A 22,871-nucleotide genomic window follows, 5' to 3' on the forward strand; every position below is an offset into this window, starting at 1 on the left:
CTGGGAGTTTTCCTGGCTACTGATGGCTTTGGCAGTGCCTAAAGGTCATGCTGGGTTAATCTCTTACACTGCTTGAGATCTGGATTTGAGTTTGATGATATCAGCCATATGCTCACGTGCAATGGAGCCTCATGCAATGAAAACTTCAGGTTGTGTCACAGAGTTACCACATTAATACGGAGGGCTGGATTTTCAGAGTGCAGTGAAGGAAGGATGCTGCCAAGCACATAGCCTAGTAATGCTGTGAAGAAAGCTTCAGCCTGGTGCTTGCCAGAGCCGAAAGAAAACCTTTCACTTCTCAGCAAATTCAAACAAAAAGATAGAATTGAGTATTTCCATCAAAATTTATTCTTCTTCTATGGAAAGATGGCAAACAACATTTCACAATGCACCACTGAGTTAATACACTACTTTTTTTCTGCTCTGTTAAATCACACGATGATTTGCTGGAATAGAAAATATAAGGAACTGGAATTAGCTGGCCATCACTTCAGGTCACATAGGCAAGCAGGATGAAGTCTGCTGCTTTCTGTGCCTGCATGAAGAGAGACACTGCAATCTATATCTGCTTCTTCTTCTCAGGCAACTAAACTTGCCTTTAAATTTTAAAAAATTACTTTCCAACTTACGACCTTGGTTACTACCAAAGGAAAAAAAAATCAAAACTTTGTTCTGCTTACTCCCAAATTGATTCTGATGCTTGTGAATATTCTGATTGCATGTAATAAAATGAAAAATATATATACTTTTCATAATAAAATGCGTTTTAGGTGGTGGAGTCTCCTTCTCTGGAGATGTTCAAGACCTGCCTGGACACCTGCTTGTGCGACCTGCTGTAGGGAACCTGCTTTGGCAGGGGGGTTGGACTCGATGATCTCTGGAGGTCCCTTCCAACCTCTACGATTCTGTGATTCATTTCACTTGAGATAGCCTAATAAAATTATTTCCTATCACTTCAATTCTTATCAACTTAAAATTTAAGGTGCTAAAGTGCATCAAGAACCTCTGTGCAATCCAGATCTAAAGCAGGCTTTCAGGAAGATACAGATTATTTCCGTCTAAATTTTAATCAAATTAGATGATTGTATTTTGCTCACTTGAAAAAAAGAGATAAACAGAAGATACAATTAAGATGTATCAACATGAACTCTGTCTTACTTGGGAATTTCTGCTGACCTACTACATCACACTGGAAATCAATTTTGATGACATCAAGGAACATTTACTACTAGCCTAAACAGCAAAGATTTAACTCATGGAGTTCTGAATCTCAAATCTGAATAAAACATGGAAGAATATAACCAGTTGGAATAGCTGCAGTCATCCAGGTTTGTACTGAGATGAAGCACTGTATCTAAAATATATAAGTAGCTGAGCTTCATGTGAATCAGGCCAACAATGCTTGAGATTTTACTTTTTTTTTTTCACTCTCATTTTGGTGTTCAAGTTCTCTTCTATCCCAAATAAATTTGGAGGTTTAGCATCATTAATGTTGAGGAACTGTAAATGTGCAAAATTAGTCAGAAGGGCAGTTTATTGGGTAGGAAAAAAAAAGAAGGTTTAATTTGTGAAATAGACTAGTGAGAACACTGAAGAAACACACTACCCAGTAACATACAGTGATGACTGCATAGACATTCAAGTAAGAAGCTTAACTGCAATTTTATGGAAGAGGTCAGACCCAGTTCCTGCAGAGCAAATGTGTAGGCCAGCACTAATGGTGTCAGCAGCATCAGACATACTCACTGTGAGGCAGTGAAAAGGGTGGACTGATAGGCCATAGGCAATAGGGAAACCATGCACTGGACAAGAAGAATAAGCAAGGAAGATAACCAGGATGGTGTAAATATTTTCCATACAGAACAGATGGTGGGTGTACTCTTCAATTTTGATTTAAAGGCACAAAAAGTTCCAACAAACAAAAACAAGAGAATCTGAAATAATTATGTGTATTTCATACAAGGCAAAGGTCACTTATGGAAGACAGTGTCTTTTGCAAAGTTTAAAAAGTCCATGATAGACAAATGGAACTGCATCATCACTACAAAAACTCACACAAAAAAAATTCACAGAATTATTCCTTAGAGAAATATGGCAGATTATCTAGGTAATGCTGTAAACACATATTTTAGGTTAGGGCTCAGATCCTCAGGCAAAGGAAGTTGTATACATACACATGCACACTCTCTCAGTTGGTAAACAAGAAGTTAAAAACAAAATCAATAGTAACAAGAACAACGAAACACCACCACCTTTCCCATATTCTTCCAGTTTCTTTTAAGAATCAGCTAAAACAGAAATTACTTCCTTTAATGCACAGTGTGAAAGTATGCCAGCTTTGCCTGTAATGTCTCTGCTCAGGTCTGAAACATCAAGCCTGTAAAGCATCTTGCACCCACAGAACTACATAATAACTCCTGACAAGACAACTTCACTTAGTTAAAAGAGTTGAAGTGAGGTCAAGCCTGGAATTCTGATTTTAATTGAGTCTTGTTTTATTTTTTTTTCAACCCCCTGATGTTTTTCATTTTAAGATCACAAATAGCTTGTGTACATATTGGTTCTGAATAAAACACTGGGATAAGAGTTTATTGTTTCTTGTAGTTGGAATTTTTTACAGGAAGAATGCTGCCAAAACAATTTAATAGCATATTCAAAATTAACAGCGCATTTTGACCCAAATGACAATAAATTAACTTTAAAAAAGTAAAAAATAAAAGAAAAAAAGGGAAGAAAATGATTTCTTCATTTTCCAAACAAAACAGTAAAACAATCGCAACAAAAGAACATTTCAAACAGCTAGTGAACAATACCACAGAAACACGTTCAGATTAAAGGTAAGGACAGTTCTTTCAAAAGAAAGAGGAGTTCTACAGCTTAAGGCTGCAAGCTGAGTGTTTTGAGAAGTTAGCTCTAAAAAATTAAAATATCTGAGCATCATTAACCCTTGATGTATATTCAACAGCAACCGAACTACCCCAATCATATTTGAAGTATTTCACTAATCTCAAAATTGTGTTTTTAGTGGAACAAAGCAGGTTTTCTTTCAAGTGCCTGTAAGATGTGTTTTGAATTCATTTCAAAGGTGCAGCTTTTCTCAAGATGATTGCATTATCAAGTGTGATAATGTTGCTCAAGGCTGTGGCCAAATGTCACAGTATCACTCGTGACAGCCACAGGGAGAAAGGGATTTTCAGAATAGAAATTGTGCAATCAGATTAGCCAGTCCAAGGAGGATTATAAAGATGTGAATGATCAACGCTGGCCACGTCAGCTGCCCAGCACGATGCATGGAGATCACGTAGATGAGTGATGGATACACAAAGACAAAGGCCAGACCACACGTTGCTCCAGAGTATCTAAAGAAAGGGAGGAGAGAAGGGGAAAAGAGCAAAGAAAATAAAGGGGGTGGGGGAGGGAAAAGAACAAAATGCTTTATGTTAACTCTTACTTTTTCTTGTCTTTTTTTTTTCCCACTCAAACTAGTGAACAGTCTGACCAAACAATGGCTACTTGCAGTCACTAAACACTGATTTATGTTCATTGTTGTCCTGCACTGGCATTTCATGATGTCTCTCTCAGTCCCCTGACTCTCCCCACCTCCTCTCTGACATACCACTGATGTTTCTTCACATTCCCACATGATTCTGGGCACGAACTGGACTCACTATGGATGTTTTTACTTTCTTCGGGGAAATACAAATAAAATACCAACAGTGCTTACTTTAAGTATCTCTTACTTACAGAACTGCAAATCTTATTGATTCCCAGCCAACTGAGAACACGTTAAAGCACATAACAATAGAACTGCTCTTGAAATTGCAACTTTTATTTTAAATAACTTAATGAGATTCAAAAAGGCTGTACTCCAGACCCAAAAAGATCAAAATGCCCTTCTTGAAGCACAGTCAAACACAGCAACTGAAACGTCTAACTTTTTCTAAGCATTCTCTCGCATATCAAACCTTTTCATTATTTTCCCCTGCTGTGAATTTCCATCTATTAAGCTATAGTGCAGCCAAATGTAAATTATTAACTAGCAACATATTTTATTTCAAAGATTTGATCACGCCCTTTAGACAGTGGAAATACTGCTACATAAAATAAGCCTGCATAACAAAACTTGTAAATATACATTAGATTGTACATAGAAAATTCATCAGTTGGAAATGCACTATTCCAAATGCTTAAGTGCCATGCACAGTGAATGCGTCAGCAGAAGTCAAGACCAGTTTGCAAATAGAGATGTGTGTTACATGATATTTATTTTCAGTTAATAAGTAAACTGTCTCTACCACTGGAATCAGAATGTTTTCACTAAAATGAGAAATAATAACAAAAGAAAAGGAAATGGAAAAAAGGACACCTCAAAGATCAGCTATTGAGCAAAAGTAAGCCATTCTGCTAATACTAACCACCCTAAGCCTCTCATTCTAGTTTTATAATTGCAAATTTCTATATTTTTAAACATCTCCCTCTCCTGGTGCTATAGGAATAATACAAACTAGGAATGAATGAAAATGATTATGTATATGGAATCATAAAATGGTCTGGGTTGGAAAGGACCTTAAATCCACCCAGTCCCAACTCCTGCCATGGGCAGGGCTGCTCCCACCAGCTCAGGCTGCCCAGTCCCCATCCAACCTGGCCTTAAGCACCTCTAAGGATGGGGCACCCACAGCTTCTCTGGGCAGCTGTGCCAGCATCTCATCACAGTATGAGGAAAGAATTTACTAGCCTACATTTCTCCTCTTCTATTTTAAAGCTGTTCTCCCTTGTCCTGTCACTATCAGACCATGTAGAAGTTGTTCTCCTTCCTGTTTATCAGCCTTTAAGCAGCAGAAGGTATCAATGAGGCCTCCCTGCAGCATTCTCCACTCCAGAATGAACAAGCCCAGCTTTCAGCCTTTTTTCATAGGAGAATTACAGAAATCCCATGTGTTTAACACAGTACATCTAAGATGCAATTTAGAAGTACAATTTTTGGGTTACTTTTCCCTTTTAAGTTACCTGCACTATTGCATTTCTATCACAGACTTTCAAATTAGCTTCAAACAGTCTTAACATAAAAATGAGAGAAATCAGACAATAAGCAAGGAACTTTTATGCTGACATAATATTCTTTGATGTGGACAGTCACATGGTGACCAGGTATAGCTCTAGTGAATCTTGGGGAATCATCTCAGTCACCACAGATGCAAAAGTACTATTATGGATAGTTGCTTGTCAGAACTTTTAAAGAGCAGAAGCAGCTTATACTTCTAAATTTGCTCTGCACAACTTACAGAAGTCTAGGTGAACAAAATATAAAGTTACAATTCCTTACCCTCTTATTGTTCTTTTACAAAATTGAGACATAAACACATTAACACCGTAGGTAAGTTTAATGTGCAAAGCAATGCTTACCTTATGATACCTCCAATATTTGGATAAAATCTTGCCATTGCTACTCCAGCTCCTACAATTGCTACGTTCAGAGCAAGCACATGGAAAACACTACAGAAAAGTGAGAAAAAAGGTATTAAAATCTACACTGTATTTATTACAAAACACCATTACTTTTAATTTAAACTAATATTTAATTGGTACATGGATAGTATTTCAATTCAAGCATGACTCATGCTATTAAAGCTGATTAATTTCACAGGAAATATAATATTTATTGAAAATTCTGAACACCAAACTATAAATATCTAGTGTTTTGACTTCAAATATTCTTAAGGAGTAATTATGTATAATCTGGCAATTCTTCTGAAAGCATCAGACATGGTACTCAGCTTTCAAGTATTTCAGATAGATATTCAAATACTGAAGAAATCCACAAGAAAGAATTAGCTTGCTCAGAGAATGATCTGGACTGCTATGTGTGTGTGAGCTACAGAAACCAAGAGAGATACATCACTGAAAGAAAAACATTACACAAAATACTACGGAAAAAAAACAAGCAAACAAGCTTAATACTTGACCTCTAATATATTTTGACGCAAAACAAACGTTTGGGATGTTGGACCTAATTTAATATCGGGCATGCATACTGCTTATACTAGATTTTTTAAAATTGATTTTGGTTCTACAAATAATTTCCTGTTGCTTTCCTTTTTGCAATAAGGATGAAAAAACTGGAGGCTTCCTGTTCTCCACAAGCAGCTTTTAATGCCTGAGACTAACTTAGTGCAGGCGTTATGCACACAGCTAACACTTGGGAGAATATCACTTTTCTTCAGGGAATATAAAATGTTGGCATATTTCAGTAAAGTCAGGAAATATAAGAAAAAACACTGGGATATTTTGGTCACACAGCTGTTTCTATGAAGGGAAAGAAGAATTTGCACACAGGAACCATAGATTCAGTTTTCATTGGTTCAGAATGCTTTGATTTCTTAAAATAATCAAAACCCATAAGCTGATGCTGATTGTTTTAAACGTAGAATGTATCTGTGCTACATAGAAAGTCACTAATGAACAATCTTTTCAAGTGGGCTACAGCTGAAACAGTAAAAGTCACCACTCTCATGGCTGAAAGGCTGGCTGCTGGCTTCCAGGTTTGGAAGAAAGGTTGAAGCAGTAGAGGGGACTCATTTGAGTGTAGGGGAACCGTGGCAATTCACGCACAAAGACATAATTGAAGATACACACTATATCTAAGATTTGCCCATCAAAAATGATCTAAAATTAGACAGAAATAACATCCATCACTCTGGGCTTGGCACTCTTAACAGTGGTGCACGAGAGGTACACTGCAGAGACTGAAGACAGCAGTGGGAACACAGCAGCTGAGAGAAACATCGTCCCATATAAAGCTGGTGAAACCCCAAGGATCATTCCCCAAGAACCAGATGATGAATAAAAGATGGGCCAAACATCTACTGTTTCTCTAATACTCCCTTAAAAAAATCTAATTAATTGCACAGTTCATGAAACTTTTTGTTAACATTTTCTCTCACACACATGGCAGTTTGCAAATCTCACCATGAGATAACACAAATGAAGACAAAATTTACGAACACAGAAAATGGTGGCAATTCTTTCCTTCCTTTTTTTGCTGAGACAAACTTTCAGCAGGTAAGATTAAACAGAGTGCAGGCCACACAACTAGGACATGTTTTCCAAATTTAGGTTGGTACAGAATATTTTTGCAGAAAAACTGAAAAAAGTTGGGAATATTTCATTTTGACATGCTTTACAACAGAAATGATTTTGTAGTTCAGAGTTGTTGCTTTTTTAAAAATTAATTCAAGCTTTTTACAACTTCAAAGGCAAACTTATGTGTGTGCAGATGTGTGTGCGCGCATGTGTGCTGTGAAATGAAGTATGATTCCAGTTCTTCATCTGGGAAAAAACATCAGGACAAAGAAGGATGTGTTTTTACTCAAGTGAAAGCAATTGTCTGAAAATGCTCCAAAGCAAGGCAGTGCTTGCAGAGAACTGCTTTCCAGTTTCTGTTGTCACAATTAAGCAGCAATCTCAAGACAAGTAACAAAAAGCCTGAAAAGGATTTTAATCCATTCACTTCAAAGAAAAAGGTGACACTACTTCTCCTTGGAACATTTCTGCACCTCCTTCTACCATTTCAATAACAGCTCAAATTAGACTGTGCTTCCAGTTCACCAATAAAACGGACTGTGTATTTAAACTGCAACAAAACAGCTCCTCCACACCTGTGCATTCGGGTTCTTCTAACTGTTCAGATACTCACAGGTTATCTCACCTTTCAGAAAGGAGGAACTAACATTCTTAAATCCTGAGAAAAACACCGACATTTTGAAAACAATCCTTCTGAACACAGATCTGACATCTACAGCTACCAGCAATTGCATTATTTCAGACAGTGCATTTTTATAAATAAGATTCCAAGTTTTATGCAGGTGCACACCTGCTAGGACAAGCACTCCCCATAGTATGCATTATGTTTTCACGATGCAGCTTGGTTCACCAGTAGCTTGCTGTACACTTGATGGTCACCACATGTTGCACAAGGTGGTCAGAAAAGAAGTAATTTTTGGCAGCATAACCACATCACTTCTGGCTTTTTTAGATCCATAGGGAAAAAAGCATTCAGTAGACACGCTGCATCCAGTCTTCCCCTGGAGAAGTGGTAGTTCCAGTTAACCTTGTGAATAATGGCCATATTATTTCGCTAACTTCAGCATCCTTAAACTAAGAATCACACCAACAAGAGTGAAGACAAACCCCGGGGCAGGGAATAAACTAAAGAAGAAACTGGTTAAAAGTCCTGACAGGTCAGAAGCAAAGAAATTAGAAGTGCTGCAATCAGTGTGGAATCACAACATGAACACACACATTTGAATAGTAAGGAAATCAAAACAATATAAGTAAAGATTTTTTGAAAAGTCACTGAATCTAAAACTGAATTTTCTTCCCAGAAGTCTCGCCCAAGTGACACCAGTCAAAAGACTCTGAATCACTGCACTTCAGATGCAAAGCAGAAACGTACATGCAAACAGCAGAAATGTACTTCACTGCATCAGAAGACACAGCTGTAGGAGAACTGGCAGGTCTGCTGGGCTGCCATGGAGTAAGGGGAGGACATCTTTTAGGAAAGCCAAGGGATTTCTGTCCATCGGTTTATTTAACCTCTCAGAGCAAGGAAGATTTTAAGAAGAAATTCTAAAAAACGATGACTGTACAAAGTATTTTATGCACGGCATATAATTAATTAAGGGAATTCTCTGTCACAACTATCACTGTAGCTACAAGCCAACAGTAACACTAGAAAAGAGTACTTTTCTATACATGCAAGAAGATCCAGAATCACACCAGAGGCAGCAGATAAACCACATGCCTATGGCCATAAGTCACTCATTAAATGATGCCATTGCAAATATGTCTTGCTTTAGAAAAGAAAGTAATTTCCCAAAACACAGCATTTTGGCCTTCTTTTACAACACATGAGAGAGAAGAAAGATCTTCGGGATTTTGTTCCCGTATGTCCATTTATGTGTTGTGGTCTTTACACTAATGTACTCTTTGCTCAATAGAAGATGAAACTAGGATGCGTTCCGTTATCATTAAGTCTTTTGTGGGAAGCACAGGAAGGCTCCAGGCTTTGTGATGGTGCCTGTCGTAAGACCACTGTGTCCAGCATGTCTACATATGTGTTTAAGACAGACAGTGGCACAGGTGTCTGAAACTGGTAGACAAGGAGAATCCGCTAATTTAGAGTCAATATGTATTTCAGCTCTCCAAAGATAAGGATGATTCTTTTTTAAAAGGCAGAATTTAGACCCAGTTGGGCTCTCAGAAACCAGCACCACAGGCTTACTGTTGGAGGACACCTAACTGTGCGACTTACTATAGGGAATCTGCTTTAGCAGAGGGGCTTGACTCAATGATCTCTTCTGACTAAAAAATGTTTTTTTTGAGACAAACAGGATAATTATAGACAATGTAAATTTATTACGTTCTGTCAGCTGCAAAGGAAATTTAATATAGGAAGGATGTAACTATGGAAATACATCTAATTAGGCATATTGAATCACAGTGAAGGTAAGAAGAGGCTAGGTGGCCGACACAGATCTTCAAATGCACCACCAATATGAATTTGGCACACTGATAGATGTGTTCTATATGCATGTGGATGGATATACCATCAAGGAACAAACCTAAACCCTAGTTACACAGCCTGAAAATAAATCAGAAAAGGTAGGAAAAAATTGTAAACAAACAGAATCAGACTCAAAACCCCAAGATTTTTGTGGTTTTAATTTGTAATTAATTAAATTAATGAATTTGTAATCCCTCTAGACAAATGGTGCAGAACCCCACCTGCTTTTTCTTTTGCCTCATCCTTCTGATTCCTTAGCTACAAATAAATTTTCACAGTCAAGTGAATATTCCCCTCCATACACACACCCTAGATACACACCTAAGAGTTAAAGTCTGTATTTCAGAAGACAGATTAGTCTTCCTTTTTTGCCTGGAAACTGTTAGCCATTGACATTTAAAATTTTGGTAAGAGCCAAGTACATATAATTTATCATTTTCCTATGGAGAAGCAAACAACTTAGTATTTCCAGCTGAATTCTTCAGGGTGAATCAACAGGATTTACAGTGAGACATCAGGTTAACATCAGTAAGAGCTACCATCTCTATCTTTTCAAAATGTGTCTCCATAAATCATCTTTCCCATACTGCTTTTAAAACACAGTTCTCTCAGCATAACAGAACAGTAAGGAGATCACAGGAGTATGAAAATATCTACCAAGTCCTTCTGGAAGCAGTAACATGGAATTCTAGCTAAAACAGAAAAATTTCTTCTCCAGAAGAGTGGAGAGGCACTGGAATAGGCTGTCCAGGGAAGTGGTGGAGTCACCATCCCTGGAGGTGTTCAAGGAGCATTTAGATGTTGTACTGAGGGGTATAGCTTAGTGGGGAAATATTAGTATTAGGTGGATGGCTGGACAGGATGATTTTGGAAGTTTTTTTTTTCAACCTTGGTGATTCTATGATTGAAGGCCCAAACAGCTCTGTAATTAACACATTTTTCATTGATAAGGTGATGATAGGAAGAGCATTGTATTCACAGGCTCTCACAACATCAGGATCACAGTTCTAATTTTTCCAGGGTAGTTGGTGGTCAAAAAACCCAGAAAACTGAAATTCTTCCCTAGAAAGGCAATAAGAGAACAGTGCTACTAAAAGATCAGCTTAGGTTGCTGGTGAAAATCAGTCCTCATGAGGTATTTCACAAGCAGACCATGGGTCTTCTACTATAATCCTAGAAAGAGGTCTCATGCTCACTACCATTCTTCAGTTAGTCTCCACTGCACAGGAAAACAAAGCTATAAACATACAGAACCTGGAGCCTAGATATCAATTGAGAGACATTTGAGCAACATGTGAGATACCTGGGGTACCAAAGAGAAACACATATAGTCAGAATATACTATGTACAGAATTGCCTCCACAGGTGAACAAGAGAACAAGTGGCTTTCTAGAAACGATTTCTGACTTCTCAGAAATGTTAAATACCTCCCCCTGTAAGGAGGGAGAGACTGAAGCTACCCACAGGACATCCCAGAGACAAGTACAAAGAATGTGCAGTATCCCATTCGTCATACCACAAAAGCTTAAAAACAGCAAGCTTGAGCTAACATGAGCAGACACTTTTAGGAGAGGCCAGAAGGGAAATGAGAACCATTCAGGGAGTGACTTGGGAGAAGAGATGGGAAGAGGCAGATTTACGTAATACTAAGAACACGGTTATTTCCCAAGGCTGTGAAATCCATGTTTAGCACTTAAATCAATGGCCTTGTTTCCAATAGTAGCTTGCAGAGTTCCTAAAAATCTCCTCTACTTTGAACTGAGTACAATTTAGCAACAAAAAAAACAGGCATTTATTTCATGTCCTAATTTAGACATCCAGTTTCTAGACCTTTCCATAACTATTTTAGGACCCAGAAGAAACCTGAAACTTTTAACAATGTCTTCCCAGACCTGTATGCTACTGCTGATGCCACAGACGAAATACACATGGCTTCCTGTGATATTTTTTCCTTCCCTCCATCAACAGCAATTCACAGCATAAAATAACAACTCAGAGATAAATACCAACTTCTCAGCTGTGACAAATTCAGATGATATTCCAAATATAAATGTCCTAGGTTTTATTTAAAACAACAGCAACAACAAAATAACAACAAACAAAACCGAAATTGAGTTCTGGGTCAGCTCTTCCCTGGTGTTCAGGCAAGGTACAAATGCAAGGGTGTGGCTCATCTCTGAAATTAGCATCTGAAAAGCTATTTCTATAAGCATAACAGCAGTCAAGATAACATAAGTAACAACTCAGTTAGCTATCAGCTCTGTTTAAAAACAAATGGACGGTTACTAGCTATGCACACTCAACCCTGAAAGGTTAATATGCAGAGTACATGCCTTCAAAATTTAAAGACCATCTGGCAAAATTTTTCTGAACTGAAAACTTTTTTTTTCTGCACAACTACTTTTTTTGCTGTGCAAATTCAAGACAAAAGAACTGTGTTAAAAATGACAAAATGAAGAGCTAAAACAAAAGACACAGCTCCCTCCCATTCTGCTCTGCCAAGCCATAGCAGTCCTGGTCTGCAGGCTAGAATTTCCTCTGCATGCCTATTCAACCTTTGCCTCTGCAAACATTTTGAATTAGCTTTTGAAATGTACTAATGCACCAAAGGAAACTCTGAAAGCCCAGCCAACTTTCTGACTATACACAAGAGGCTAGTTAAGCACAGTGTGCCAAGCTCTTGTCAAAGGACAGTCTTCTTACCTTGGGTAAGCGTTTCCAAAAACCTGTCTTAATAGCTGGACCCGTGCCAGATAGCCCAACAGTGGGTATACAGTAATCATCTGGAACAGCAGAAATATTCTTGCAATAAAAGACATGATGTCGTTGCTGGGAAAGTTATCTAGAAAATTCTAAACAGAGGGATAACATTACATTTACCAGTGATGTCTCAGTTACATTTATGTGCTGACTTTTAATACCTGTGTTCAAGAAAGAAGATGCTAAAAGCCAAGCAAATCTAAATGCTAGATCAAACCCATAACACAAAATACTTTTTCTCCCCTTTGATATTGTTATGTAACCAAATACGTCCTATTTTTTTAATACTAAAGAGATGACATCAGTTTCAATGTTAAAAAATATTTTCTACTCTCAGTATTCAAGAAGAGCCAAGCCTATGGAGCAGCTACCCTGACTTCTCAGACAAATGAATTCATGTGCCCTTATTACCTGTCATATCATATCTAAGGAGTGAAAAAAAGTATTTATTCAGTAAAACTGGATCATTATTATAAACAAAAAGCATTGCAAACACCCGAAAACCAGAATATATAAGACTTAGATTACATGGAAATACGTAAGGGTCTTTAGGGTGTGTGTCTACAGAAAATAAACTATAATAAAAACTGTTGTCATCTATTAACTGTGGATTTTATCCCATTAAGTTACTACAGATGATTTTAAAAGTATCATTTCCTGGTTAAGCAGTAGTGCCAATTCTAACTAACCTGCAGTCAGAGGAAGCCTTTAAAATCTGCTTCATTGCTACCTACTATGCAGGCAATGTGGATCACTTTGCATAAAATACATCGCCAGCTCACAATTCCTATCTTTGAACTAGTCAAGGGTGTGAGAATCAGCCTTGCCTATAGGCAGAGTTTAATAGCCTTTACAGCAGTGCTATGTGTTATCTGAAAAACTCTGTTGGCAAGGCCTAGCACAGTGCTATACTGCAAATCTATCCATAGCAAGGACTGGCGTGAATGCACTTGCATTTCCTTTCATGTTTTGGGGTGGTTGTTATCTTTTTTTTTAGAGTACTTGAAACCAGCCCAAGTGAGCAGGATTTGTCACTGCACGCACAATTAAATGCAAACATGATACTTTTCAGAAATAAGTAAACAAAAAATTCAAGTCTGCATTGCTCCTTTTGGTCTTCACTTTCACAGAAGATTTATTTAATGTTTGTTTTTAGACAACTACTGGCAACCAGACATGAATGCTAATGAGATAACAAAAGCATTACTCATCTGCTTGTGGTAGTGCCCATGAAGCATCAGCCAACTGACCAGAGTGAAGAACAGATGTGTCTGCCAGGGTGAATCATGAAGCAACCAGCAGAAGCAGTTTCTTTTAATAACTTGATTAAAGGTCAAAGATGACTATGTAGTGCAGTAAAACATCTTACCTGTTCAATACATTCTTTGGATAGTGGTGGAGAAGGAAAAGATGCAAAAATTATTACTCCAACATACAGATATGTTAATCCCACCAGGAAGTAAGCAATGGAGAGGTCTCTCACCTAAGGAAAAATAAAACCTTATTTTGGCCAGCACTGACATACCAGAACAGACAAAAGAAAAAGCTCAGTAGAAGATTTCTATTGTATTTGCTATTGTTGCTTTTATATTTTATATTTTATTATTATTTTACATTTTTTACTATTTTTACTATCACTTACTATTACTTGAATGGAGACTTCAAATTAGATCAGACCAGAAAGCGCAAGATAATTCAAACTGGAGACAAGTATTACACATTTATCTAGATATGCAAGGTATACAAGAAAAAGATATCCCAATATAAGCAGTATGCTTTTGCTGGGTATACATACCATGAGTTGTCAAAACATACAAACTGAAAGAAAGCTCTCCTTTCTTACATACACCTGTTACTGTCAGAGCCTTGGGCGCAGAGGTGGTTTTTAAAGACAAAACCCATAAATGCCTTAATTGGGATTAAAATTCTACGATTAAAGATATTGGCATACCTAGCTGCAGATATAATGGAGGATAACACACTCCAGAACAGAAACCAATGCATCAGATATCCGTATGAATACCGTGATAATGGAAGAAACAGCTGATTTGCAATTAATTAAATTAATTAATTAAAAATACAAGTACAATCACAATAAAGCAAAAGCACTTGTATGCACAGAGGTATATATGTTGCTTAGTTTTTTATTATATGATATAATGCCTATTTTCTTTAAATTTGCATATCTGCTTTACTACTGAATTTCTACAAATGCTCCAGGTAAGTGCACTAAATAATAGTTGAAGAATTTCAGAAGACAGTGCTAAAGCTAAAGAGATAAATCCACTTTGACAGTATTTCTGGTTTACCTAATCAGACACATAGCATGTATTCAAAGTCTGTTAGCAACATTTAGTACTGGAACACAAGCAGCAAATCTTCTCAAGTACTTTATGAAATTGCAGAATTCACAGACACAGTACAGTGACTTAATAGCAGTGTACCTAGAGTTTTGTCTTCATCAACTCCTTTTTTTTTTTAGAAATAAAGACATCTTTATTTTTTTACTAATTAATGAATTATATTCTGTATAACCATATGCTGTGCTATGAGACTGTCATACCTTATAGCAAACCATTTGTTCAGCTGCTGCTAATAATCATCTTCTTAGAGGATTATCACTAATGGCTCAAAATATGGCCTATTTTCCTATGACTGAGAAGCAAATCTTATTAACTCAGGTACAGCACCAAATTATTAGAGCCATATGGCTTGCAGACCAGGATTCTACAGCACCCAACCAGTTCACAGAGCATAGGAAAATGCTTCTCCAAGAGTTTCTTCACACTACTTCCTTAACAAAAGAAGTGCATCTTACACCTTTGTGGCATCTTCTGAAGGCAGGCAGTGTCCAGTAAAAATACACACATGGTGGATTACAAGTTTCAAGAAAAGTTCAGAAGAAAACCAGCTCTCATGCTCATTTTGCCAGATCAATGCTCTTTTTTTATCATCAGTTCAGAAGAAGCCAATAATCCTTCTTATCAGGCAACACAGTGCTGGTAATGCAAACCCCATGGTATACGTAACAGTCCTTGCCCCCTCAACAGCTGCAACCTCTTTCTGTTCCTGCTCAGACATACACAGCTGGAAGATGTTTCTGTAGCCTCTACTGTCCTCATGCTTGTTGCTGAGAAAGGACTACAAGCTTCAGCAGAGGTTGAGAAATACAATTGTATTTAAATTATTCCCAGAATTTCTCTTCATGCTGATGGAGAAAAGCGTACAGGCTTTCAGATCCCAACTACACCTTCAACAGCACCAGTGCCGATCATAAGAAGCCATTTTTTAAATACTAAATATAATCATCTTAATTTCTTACAACTATTTATGAGTAACTTTCATTAACTGCAGGAATCAGACACGTTCGGAGTCAGGTGGTTTTGCAGACAGACATGGACTCTCACTTCTTGAAGATAGTACTTGGACAATTTTTCAAAATATACCATGGCACATTATCTGACAGAATTTGTTTAAAATTGCTTCAAATTTGCTATTTTAAATGTATTCCCCATGCACAAAGATAGCACAGTAACTATCAGTTGCTATTTGTATTTGGCTTATATACAAGCTCTGTGAACAAATGTCAAATTATTTTTGCTGTACAAGTACTTGCAGTTGTAGGGGCATGTGATCTGAAAACAAACCCATGCAAATTCATTCCTTTGGACTACATTTGATTAAGTGTCACTAGCAGGTGTGCTATTACCTGTGATTATATTAACTAGACCATGCTCCTAGAGTTTCTAAAGAGTAATTGCCTAAACTAAAACTAAATGCTGTGATAATTTTTATAATTTTAAAAATTATAAAAGTTCATGACACAATACAGCCTTGACTCCAGTTGCTATCACAACACAAACAGTATTCAGATTTTGAGATTTTGATTTCTGTTAGCAAAAAGAAGTAATAGTGGCAATCAAAAACCAAATTTTATCTTTCCTCATATACATCAACTGCATTGCAAATATCTTCTTCTCAGTAAGAAAAAGGGCTATCTTTGTGCAAACGTGTGTGTATGTGACAGGAACACCTTTTGATTACTATATAGGATACCTCAGTTCACTCTCTAAAGACCTTGATTATAAATACTGTTTAGACAGCATAATTGCAGATAAAACTAAAGGACACATGGGTACAGATAAAAGGATTACTTTTAAATAACAGAGCAATAATCGCATTTGTCTATTTTAAATTTAATATAAAGATCTTGATAGCCCTTTTCCCACTCAGGTGGAAGCTGCCTAAACAGAAATACAGTGGTCCTTGCATCCAGAGTTTACAATCTAAAAATGAAATGTAAAACATATGGTTGAAAGAAAGAAGTATATGGGGGATCAGAAAGGAAGGGAAGTATCACAGATAACAGGCAGGTCACAGTCCATAAGGACTGACACCTTGCCACCTGCCAAGCCCTTCCTGAGTACACCTTTAATAACAAGCAGCTGCAGAAGTGGAAATTGGGCAATACTTCAGCTACTGCTATTGCTGACCAGTAGTTTTTCTGGTCAAGATACTAAGAATGATGCGTTAAAAGTGTCTCTGCACTTACAGAAAAATGGACTAAGACTAGCAGCGTTCACAGAAGAGACACAGAAATTGGCTTCCTAAAAGGATAAATTTGATAGACCAGATGAAGCTAACTTAGGGAGAGCTCTCATAGTACAAGACATTATGTTACAAGCCATGGATGAAGACCTAGGCACAGGCTGGGTGCAGTGCAGTGAAGGCTCTATGGCTCCCCAGATATTTTCTCTGGGAAGATGAAAAGAGCCAGCAACTTTCAGGCCTTGTTTTCCCTGTAACGGGACTTGGGGAAAACAACTTATTTTTGTTCAGTATTTTACTGAAAGCTAGTTTGCAATTAGTCAATTTTTAGATAGAGAATTCTGTATCACTGTGTACTAATGATTACTATATTAGAAAAAGTAGCTTTTGACTGATGCATTTCAGATTGGTAACTTCTCAAAAGGCAGATGCTACTTCTGTAATATCTTAACTAGACTCTGATCTATAGCTTAAAAACAGACTTTACATGTTCAAATGATAACATATAAGAGGATGACAAAAGTACTTCACTAAAATCCATAGTCTGTGCATAATCACACAGAATCACAGAATGGCCAGGGTTAGAAAGGACCTCAAGGATCATGAATCTCCAAGCCCCTGCTGCAGGCAGTGCCACCAACCTCCCCATTTAATACTAGACCAGGATGCCCAGGGCCCCATCCAATCTGTCCTTGAACACCTCCAGGGATGGGGCATTCACAACCTCTCTGGGCAGCCTGTTCCAGCACCTCACCACTCTCTTGGCTAGAAAGAGGGACTGATGATAAAGTATTATCAATGGAAGCTCACTCTGTTCTTGGGGAATAAACAGTTCTCCAGTAAGGCAGAAAACATACACAACCCTCAGCTCTGTGCCTTCTAGAGACCCCATATGAATAAAAAATACTCTCCTGTTCCCAGTCTTTCCCTAGGAATGTCCACAAACAATTGTTAGGAGATAGCCCTTGCACACAGAGCATGTCTCTTAAGCATAGCTGTAGCTCTTGTGCTGGGCTTGTACAAACATCCAGTTTGCTGAGAAAGTTGCTTAAGGAACCAGATCACAGAAGTGTAACAGATTCAAAACCAAAGAAACCCAACAAATAATCTTTCTCGAGTTTGTTAATTTTATGTGCAGTTTCCAAACCAGTTCACTGTGTAGTTGCACAAATATACTGATTGACACAAGATGGAAAAACTGGAAGACAGGAGCAGGGGATATTTATCTCGCGGGATTACTGAATGCAGATCTGCAGATGAAAAACTACGCTCACAGGGCTTCTCCAGGCTGTGCTGCTGACACTTGACTTACTTCAGTTCACTGCTCCTGTCACACCCACAGCACTGTATGGGAACAGCAGCTGGAGGAATCATCCTCCCATGTGTGTTTTAAACTTTGGACAGTGATATATGCCTCTGACTAGAATGGAAGCTGCTATTGTTTTGGATTTCTGACTCCATAAAAGGCACTCTATTGTTTTTCTTACTCTTTTTCCACCTCTCCTAAGTAGTTCTTATTACTGCTAGTTTCAGCAAGTTGTACTTTTGCAAGTTGTCAAGTTCTGTGCCTTTTCACAGAACGCTCATGGATGTGACACGTTAATAGCTCAATCCATTCATTAAGCAGCAGTCTCCATTTGATCCCTGTGAGACACTGACATAAGAGTGTATCTTGCTGATACAAATACAGGAAGAGGTTACTCTCTACCTGTGACCAGTCACAGAGGTTGAGATCCACATACACACGTAAACTTTCAACTTAGTCAAGCAGAGCAGTGAAATAATCACAGAACACTTCTTTAGCAATGTCAATATGTCATTAACATTTACAAAGCACTTTGCAGACCTAGGTGAAAAGCTTTTATAGGGTTACAAACAGAAAGAAACAGGCAAAAAAATCCCTAGCTAAATGCAACCCCTAGAAGAAAAACACACAGATTTGGCTTCCTTTTATAATGCTACATGAAAAGGTGCTCTTTCTGATCAGTTTAAACACACTTCTGCAGTGCAAGATTATTGCTGAGGACTGATTATTGCTGAGATGCATGCCTCAAAATCCAACTTAAATCCTATGAAAGGTGTTCAGAAAACTGATTCAAAAGCAGACAGCAGTTTCTTCCTCCTTGACACAGAAAGAGCAAGCTGGAGAATATTCCAGGTACTGTCTCCACTTCTCTAGCTGCTTCCTCCAATATAAATGCAAGAGGTAAAGCCACATGAAAAGTCTTAAAGCAGCAAGGAGGCAGCAGACCTTCCCTGCACACAAAGCTGACAGCAGAAATGACAGCACTTTAGAATGTGAAATCCACAGCTAAGAAAAACATGATATTGCCCTCTTGTGTACTGTAAGATTTTTTTACAACTCATTGAGAATAATTTACTTATTTTCTTTCTCCAGAGCATTGCTAACCTACTCTTTAGCTGTTAAACTTTTCAGAAATGTCTGTAAAATACAAAAAAAGCCTTCCTAGAGGATTCATGGCTCCTTTTCAGAGAGGTATCACCATCTTGGCTCACAGGGACAAAAAATCTATCTATGAAGATTTATCAAAGCAAAAAGTCATGTCACCTCAATGCACTGGTACGTAACCTGCACTTCACATGAGTAAATAAATCAGATGTACTAGTTTTTGACCCATCTAATACTTTAAAATATTTTTATGTTACTGTAGTTAAATTTCCAGCCAAGATTTTAATGAAGCTAGACAGGAATCCCAGAATGCAAGTGAGAAAAAGAAATCAAATAAATGTATCTGAAACATTGTAGCATCCTTACTCAATTTTTAAGACTAGAAGACATGAAGAAAGAGTGCAGTTTCATGTGGATGGATAAATAACAAAGGTTAAAGACCAGCCCAAAGACTAGATATCACAGAAATTCCCAATCCAGACTTCAGCTTTGAGGATTTCCTAAAGAGGGTCAGGTTTCTCTGCAAACCTTAACTTCAGTTCACAAATTCACTCAAGCAACTCTCGAAACAGACATTATCTAGAACCCAATATATAGCTGGATAGAACTATAGCTGTGTAGAACAATAGTCCAGGTCTCCTTTAGAATGAGGTCCGTGCTTGAGATTCTCCTCTTTTCTGTTTTAAAATCCATGACTTCTTCCACAGCAACCTTGTCAGTTTTTCTGCTTCTTCTGTGTAATTTGGCCACTTAATCACACATAAGCCTGGGATGTTCCTCAAGACTTTCATTTGAATAAATTTGTCATTCTTCTGTTACTCTTTGGTAGCCAATATGTATAACTTGTTTCTTCTCAGATCACAAAACCAATTTACATATTCTCAAACTGTTACAGTCTCTGGATTAATTTCCAGAGAAACAGACTGCAAAAAATCACTGTTGCATGGTTATCTAGTTAAAAATCAGCAAAGCCTTGTGGAATTACTTACGTTGTTTTCTTGATTCTTGTTATTTTGAAGAAGAGTGATGACACAATTGTGAATGAAGAAGGCAAGCGTTAGAACCCCTGTGAGCTGAGGGAACAGAACTCTAAATTCTAAAGGAGGGGAGAAAAAGTGTTAGTAACTTGTTTCTATGAAACAATGTCAATATCCAGATAACATATAGTGTGGTAGATTCACAAAAGTAAGAATGGACATGTTGAAAAGGGACAATCTGTCCTTGACCATAGCCAACACAAATATTTCATTAGGAAGTACAAAATGCATGAAGATGGTGGTTATTATATTACGCATGCAAGAAAGTTTCTTGCATGACCCCAGCCACTAAAGTGTAGCAGGTTAATCTAGGACTTAAACATACAAGCCTTCCTGCTTCCGAACAGTTTAACTGCAGAGCATTTTTTAAGGCAGGAATTGGTTCCACTGCAGCTGTAAATGTTATGGTTCCCAAAAATGGAAATGAGAGAAAAGCTATTATATGCTCTGAGACCTTCCTTTGTTTTTGAAAAATGATGAAGATTAGCAAGCTGGTTATGCTCCTAAAAGAAAACTGCCATATGCAGATGTTAAAGACATGCTACTTCAAAAACAGGGTACAAGCCCCTTCTCTAACCCTTTATAGCATCAATGATGCCTTTTTTAAAATCTGTAGTCTCCATGGAAATAGCAGAGTATTATTTCTTTGAATACTAGAAGGACTATGTTATGCTGAATATTTGAAGGGTCTGCTCAGCTCAGAGAAGAAAAAACTGAGAGGGGATCTGATCAATGTTCATAAATATCTAAAGTGTAGGAAGTAGTTGGATGCGGCCAGACTCTTTTCAGTGTTGTATAGTGACAGGACAAGGGATTCTAGACAGTCAAAAACTAGAACATAGAAAGTTCCACACAAAGAGGTGGAAGAACTTTACAGTGAGGGTGACGGAGCACCGGAACAGGTCGCCCAGAGAGGTTGTGGAGTCTCCTTCTTTGGAGATATTCAAGATTCATCTGGACGCCTACCTGTGCAACCTACTGTAGGAAAACAGCTTTAGCAGAGGTTGGACTCAGTGATTTCTAGAGATCCCTTCCAACCCTTGCAATTCTGATTATGTCCACAATACTTTTCCTTGAAGTGCTGCAACTTATCTAAGAATTTACCAATGCCATAAGATGATTAAAGCACCATCTTTGTTGATATTATAAAAGGATAAATATATACTTGAGAGAGTTACAGAAATTCGATATGTGAGAGCTCGCTCAGCTTCTGGAAAACATCCAGCAATACAGCAGAACACTCATCAGATGCTCAAAAACCCTCAGAGATCACACAGAGCTTTATGCAAGAATATCTAAATTAGCTTTCTCTAAAGTGCTATGAGGTTGAGCCAGTTAAAAATACTTCAAGCAAATAACAAAGGGTTCAACAAGTTTGACAGAAAATACTTTCTGTAAGGCTGGATTCACTGTATTTTCAGTACCTAACAAGCACGATGTGTTACCAATAGATTCAGAGTGCAAGTTTTGGCCTTGTTTTCCATCCACTACTTTAACGTCAATAATAAAAATTGAACCATCAGATTCAGAATTTCTTTCAGTACAGTTTTCCTCATCACTACAACAACCTGCTGTAGCTGCATTTGTATGCATCACCTACATGCTTTGTCTATATTCTAACAGTATTAGTAATGTTACTGAAATAGTCTAACCACTGGGTACTCCACTTCTTACAAATGTAATGCTATAAATGATAGGAAGTGATTCAATTCAATATAGGGTGACCTGATCTGGGTGGCAACACTGCCTCTGAGTTGGAACTGGATGGTCTTTAAAGGCCATTCCAACTCTAATCGTTCCATGACTTTACAATAGTATTAGAAGACACAACTCCTGTAAAGAGTAGGGAAAAACAGTTTAAGATCTGGCCCTTATTTCTCTTTTGAGGTCTCCTAAACCAAGAAACTGATCTCTTCAGACTATCTTTTCATTCAGTAGAACTGTTTATACAAACACAACGTCTCACGGAGTGATTTGTAATGTCACTGTGAGAGTGGGGGGAAAGCAAAACAACATTCAAGAAAGGAAAAAAGGGGTACCGGAAAGCTAACAGCTGTTGGAAAGTGAAGATTCCTGAACCTCTAGATGCAACTTCAGACAGCATTTCCTTACTCTGCTTACCACACAAAGATGTTAAGAGGTGAACAAGACAGACATTTTAGAATTGTTTTAGAAAGCAATTAAGCCCATCATATACATTTCGTTACATTCTTAATTATCTTACCTGGTACAAAAAATTCATTCCCTGTAAACCAGTTGAATTCTAAGTGAATTCCCAGGTGAGCAGCCTTTACAGTAACCAGAAGAACTAAGTAGATAACTGAAACCGTACCTAGAAAAGACCAAACAAATACCAAGAGGCAATAGAAAGTATTTTTGCTGTGCTTTTCCTTAGTCCATCCAACCAGTTATCAGTAGCCGAAACTTTTACAGGTGGTATTCATTCTTAAAAATACAAAATAGTTCCAAATTTTCTTTTAGTTTCTTTTTTTATATGTGAGAGAAAGAGCAATGCACTTGCACTGAATGCACACGTTAAGTATGTCTAATG

General features: G+C 37.6%; 1 protein-coding gene across 2 annotated transcripts in view; it reads right to left on the bottom strand.

Annotated features, from left to right (window-relative positions):
- Window positions 1–453: 453 nt before the first annotated feature.
- SLC38A9 (solute carrier family 38 member 9) overlaps window positions 454–22,871 on the bottom strand; it is a 43,660-nt gene continuing 21,242 nt past the window's right edge. For both annotated transcript variants that reach the window (XM_048932393.1, XM_048932394.1), the window contains exons 10-15: window positions 22,545–22,652; window positions 20,273–20,379; window positions 13,695–13,808; window positions 12,269–12,417; window positions 5,407–5,496; window positions 454–3,359 (exon numbers count right to left, since the gene is read on the bottom strand). In XM_048932393.1, coding sequence (XP_048788350.1) covers window positions 3,194–3,359; window positions 5,407–5,496; window positions 12,269–12,417; window positions 13,695–13,808; window positions 20,273–20,379; window positions 22,545–22,652 — 734 coding nt within the window. In that variant the 3' untranslated portion in view covers window positions 454–3,193. The remainder of the gene's footprint in view (window positions 3,360–5,406; window positions 5,497–12,268; window positions 12,418–13,694; window positions 13,809–20,272; window positions 20,380–22,544; window positions 22,653–22,871) is intronic.

Source organism: Lagopus muta, chromosome Z (assembly GCF_023343835.1).
Source record: "Lagopus muta isolate bLagMut1 chromosome Z, bLagMut1 primary, whole genome shotgun sequence".
Taxonomy (NCBI): Eukaryota; Metazoa; Chordata; class Aves; order Galliformes; family Phasianidae; genus Lagopus; species Lagopus muta.